Source organism: Crocuta crocuta, unplaced genomic scaffold (genome assembly GCF_008692635.1).
Source record: "Crocuta crocuta isolate KB4526 unplaced genomic scaffold, BGI_CrCroc_1.0 scaffold466, whole genome shotgun sequence".
NCBI classification, from domain to species: Eukaryota; Metazoa; Chordata; class Mammalia; order Carnivora; family Hyaenidae; genus Crocuta; species Crocuta crocuta.
Window position 1 is genome coordinate 6,092,909 of NW_027529672.1, and position 4,548 is coordinate 6,097,456.

A 4,548-nucleotide genomic window follows, 5' to 3' on the forward strand; every position below is an offset into this window, starting at 1 on the left:
AGATCAGAGAGGCAGCTCTTGGCTTAACGCTCTTCCCAACACCAGGCCATGATCAAAAGCCAGTACAGACACAGGAAAAAGAAAATGGTGGTAAAAGCAATGTACAAAATTTCAAAGATAAATACAATATTTATAATCGATATGTTACAAAAGAAAGTCCCTTAGCAACTGCAAGTGTTCGTGGAAAAGTGTTGAATGGAGACCATTTTATTCCTTATGAGACACATAAGGAAGAAAAGGTGTTTTTCTAAATATTTAAGTGGATCTGAAAAAAATTCAAGACAAGTGTATAAATATTTAGCTACAACTTTGGCAAAATCACAAAAGTCTACAATTTTATAACCACATACAAAACACATTAGGGAAGAAGGAGCTAGAAGTCAAAAGGACAATTTCTGGTACAAGAAACATGGACCTCACAGTAGCCTAAGAATGCAATAGTATACAGTGCTAGCAAAAGTGGAAAAAATGTTGCATACCACACTTGCTTAACAGGAAGCTCTAGCGGTGGGAGAATATTTTAACCAACAGACAGTAGCATTTTTTTTTTCTGTCAGTGTGCTTGTTGAAGGCAAGAGAATTCAATATCAAAGTTACAATTTCTAACTACAATAAGTTACAAAGTTTCATTTCATTAAGATGAAGTTAAGCAATGATAAACCCTCCCTCCCTCCCTGCCACCCGGAATTCTCGTCTCGAAGTCCTCCTTCCTTCCAGTTCGATGGCTCACGCCTCCTTGGCCCCCTTTTTTTTTTCACCACAAAAAAATATTTCACATTATAGAGATACACAACCATTGTGAATCTAAGTATGAGCACAGAAAAATGTTTGGAGGCATTTTTCATCAGTGTTTCATGATAATCAAAATGGTGCATTCACAGAGTTTCTCCCAACACATAGCAAGTACGAGACAGAGCCAAGACGGAGTCAGAAACTTTATACAAAATAGGCGTCGCTTTGTTCTCCTTAGTCTTCAGGTCTGAGAAATGTGAAAATATGAGAAAAGTTCAGTCAATAAAATGGAATTGTTCATGAAGAAGTAGGCTGTCTGCATGTTGATTCTTAATAGTTTAAATAAAATCTTTAGACAAAGTCTTTTGTAGCGTTTCCGCTGCTGCCGATACACTTGAAGATTACGGGCTCCAGCAGCGGGTCCTCTACACTAAACGTGTCCCCTGAAGTCCGTCCGTGGTGCCGGGTGCTGCGGAGGGGGAGCGAGCCCCTCACATCGGCGGGACTACCAGCCCAGACATAGCTGAAAGAGAGAGGCGGCAGGTTACTCCCACGGGGCCGGGCCGGCCTTCGCCTGGGNCCACCTCTGTTGACAGATGTGAACCGAGCCGGTCACCTCCGTGAGGCCAGTGGGACCCAGGCGCCACGCTCGCTCGCTCCGTGAAAGCCGGGTGCGCCTGGACTTCCCCTCTGCTTTCAGCCCTCGCCTCTGACCGCCTGCTCACTGGGCCGTATCGTAATGGTGAGTCTCGGGCTCTCCTAGAGCAAAGCCGCTCGCAGCCCACCTGCCCTGCGATCTCAAGGCCAAGGCCCCAAAAAGACCCAAGTCACAGCCCCGCCTCGGGGGGCCCTCCTCCTCCTCCTCCACGAATAAGAAACTTGGTGCGACAAGGCCAAGCGCGGCTGAGGCTTCCCAGTGAACTCCTGGCACGAATATAATTTAAAATCTTTTAACTTTAGTGTTGTTTCATTTTTGTCAGAACGATCACTCTCGTTAATTTATGTATAACATATTAATACGTTTGTTCACGTAGTGATGTGAGCTTCAATTTCCCAGTTCATTAATTTCCACAGTATTCATTCCTCTCCGACTCACCGTTACAACATTATGGTTCGGCAGACCCGTGTGTGTACACACCGCTCGGGTGGCGCCGTCCTCCCGGGGCCTCCGCACCGTGTGGACGGTGGACGGGCCGTGGCCCCTGGCCACCTGCCTTTCAAGCAGCTCTGGGCCGCGGGCCGGTCGGCGGCACACAGGGCCTGGGCATCCCTCTCATACAACTAAGATGTTGGGAAGACAATTATTTCAAATCACGGATACCTTTCCAGTTCCTTTTTTGAGCATTAGTTCATCAAAGTGAAATATGCCACCGACTTCACAAAAGGGCCAGTTTGTCTTCTCCACGGTAACGTCCTCAGCACCCAGCAGAGAGCCTGGCACATAGTAGGCGCTCAGTAAATACTGGTTGAATGGATTCATTTTTTTAAAGGAGTAACTGGATTTGATTTTCACCGGGAGGAGCATATACCAAAGGTGATGTCTGAAAGAGGCCAGATGACGGCCACTTAATTCAGTGCCTGTGGCCCCAGTGAGTCACAAAGAGCCACGCGGTAAGATCACGAGGCCTAGGGGCACGCACGTGGCCCACCCGCCGCACACCTCACAGGCCACCGTGCGGCCTCTGCTGCCCGGAGGGACCCAGCCCTGGGCAGGCACTGGGTGCCTGCTCCACGTGGCCCGTCCGTGGGCCGCTGTGTCCACGGGATGCCTCCCCCTGCCCTCGGGACCAGCCCTTCTCCCTCCTGAGTGTGTGCGAGACAGCGCCTGACACTCCCCCCGCCCCGGGGTCGGTGCACCCCCTCCGAGGACAGCACAGCCCAGCGGCCCCACGTCTACCACGCCAGGCTGGGAAGGCAGGCTCCGACTCGGGACACGGAGAGTGTGGCTCAGGGCTGGGCCCGCGGGTGACACAGGACCCGCCCTCCCCAGCCTGAGGCGCTTTAGTTGCCCGTGAGCCAGGGGGCTGCAAGCCCAGGCGCTACAGGCGGGGTGCGCCCTGCTCTCACTTCGGGGGCGCCGGCCGTGAAGGTCCGCTTGCCGCGTGGGCGGAACGGGGCCCGTGGCGTCCCCCATGATCCCCAAGCGGCTCCCCCTTCCTGAAGGCAGGGGACGGCTTCACCGTGAGGGCACAGGGAGCCAGGCGGGAAGCCCGAGGGACCGGTTTCCGTCCGCCAGAGCCTGTTACAGGTGGGGGTGGCGCAAACCCGTGTCACCTCTGCAGACCTGGGAGGGGCGCGCGGCATCGCGGCCACCGGAGGAGAGCATGCAGTGGCCGCGGGGTGCGGGCGGGGGGGGTGGTGGAGCGAGGCACCGGAGGAAGGGCCAGGGGACCCCCGGGGCCGGTTCTGCGGGCCAGGACGCGCCGCCCCTCACCTTGGAGTCCATTCCCGTTGGCGCTGGTGCAGGAGGGAGGAGGAGAAGCTTGGGGCCGGACCACGGGCGCGAAGGCGCTCTTTTGTTTCACTGCAGAGATGACATTGGCAGGTGAGAATGAGAAAATGCCGTGTGTACCGCTACAGTTTGAAGGGAGGGTGACCGAAGAGGCTGCCATGGTGGGGCTGGACGGCACTACTGCAACAAAGCAAACAGGGTCAGGACGCGCGGCGCCGGCACGGCGACCCCACACAGGGAGAGGGCTGGCGGGGCCTCGCCCGGGACACCGCGGCCCCCGGAGCACCCGCGAGGCGCTGCCGGCTNGGCAGACTCTCGGTGGGGCTCTCGCTTCCAATCGGGCGGCCCCCGTTTAGTTTCTGATTTCGCCGGGGGGGTTTCCAGTGCGGCCTCGCGGGGCCCCACTGCCGGTCAGTGTACCGTCGCCACGTGGACCCCCAGCCTCCAGAGCCACCCTCCCTTTTTGTCCAGCAGCTCACATCACAGAACAGCCAAGCAATATGCACACATTTGACTTTGTAGGTGAACATGAATCCGTGTGATGACAAAACAGACACTTACTGCCGTAGGGAGAGTTAGCGGAGGAGCCATTAAGAAATCCAGGCGAGCCAGGGACCCCTAGATTGGCCATGGCGCCACTTCCATATCCATTCATGCTAGTGCTGACTGTGTTGTAATTGGACTGCTGGGGAGTACTGCTGGGGACGTAGCCTCGCGGGGACACGCTGCTTGTATTGCGACTGTAGCCGACTGTTGAAACCCCCCCCCCGGCCAAAAATAACGTTATTATCAGGGAGAGACACTTGGGGGGGGTTTCCCCGCGAATCCCTATCACAATCCAACGTTAATTGACCTCACGCTCTATGCAGCCCTAGCGCCTCTCGCCAGCTCGGATAACCTCATCACGCCAACCCTGCCCGAGCGCCTCCTCGCTGGGCCCCGTTCCGTGTCCGTCGGCTTCGACAGCCGGCCGAGCACGCTTCGATCTAGCCGTCAGCTGCTTCCAGGATTCTCCTTAGAAGCAATTACCGACAGCCTGGATTCGCGGGCTGTCCCCCACACTAGGTGAACTTTCGGCCTCTGCAGACCTTCAAATGCCACGGCTGACAGCGAGAACTTGTTTGTGGCCGTGACTCCCCAGGAAGGGGTGTTTAGGGTCTTCATTTTTATGGTTACTATTTCTGCAAGTGTGGGGAGGGGTGGGGAGCGGGGNAGCAGAACTAAATAAGGTGCTCAGAACCTGCTCACGCAACAGGGTCCTGCGGCCCGTGGTGGCCAGGCCGCCACATGACAGGAGAGGGGTGGAGAGTGTCTCAAGCCCCACCCATGCGACATATCCAAGAAGGTTGCCCTCCGCTTACTAC

At 55.5% G+C, this 4,548-nt stretch overlaps 1 protein-coding gene across 1 annotated transcript in view; it reads right to left on the reverse strand.

Annotated features, from left to right (window-relative positions):
- Positions 1-882: 882 nt before the first annotated feature.
- EBF3 (EBF transcription factor 3) overlaps positions 883-4,548 on the reverse strand; it is a 119,990-nt gene continuing 116,324 nt past the window's right edge. The window contains exons 20-22 of the mRNA XM_077762918.1: positions 3,746-3,934; positions 3,167-3,256; positions 883-1,255 (exon numbers count right to left, since the gene is read on the reverse strand). Of these exons, the coding sequence (XP_077619044.1) occupies positions 1,224-1,255; positions 3,167-3,256; positions 3,746-3,934 (311 nt within the window). The 3' untranslated portion in view covers positions 883-1,223. The remainder of the gene's footprint in view (positions 1,256-3,166; positions 3,257-3,745; positions 3,935-4,548) is intronic.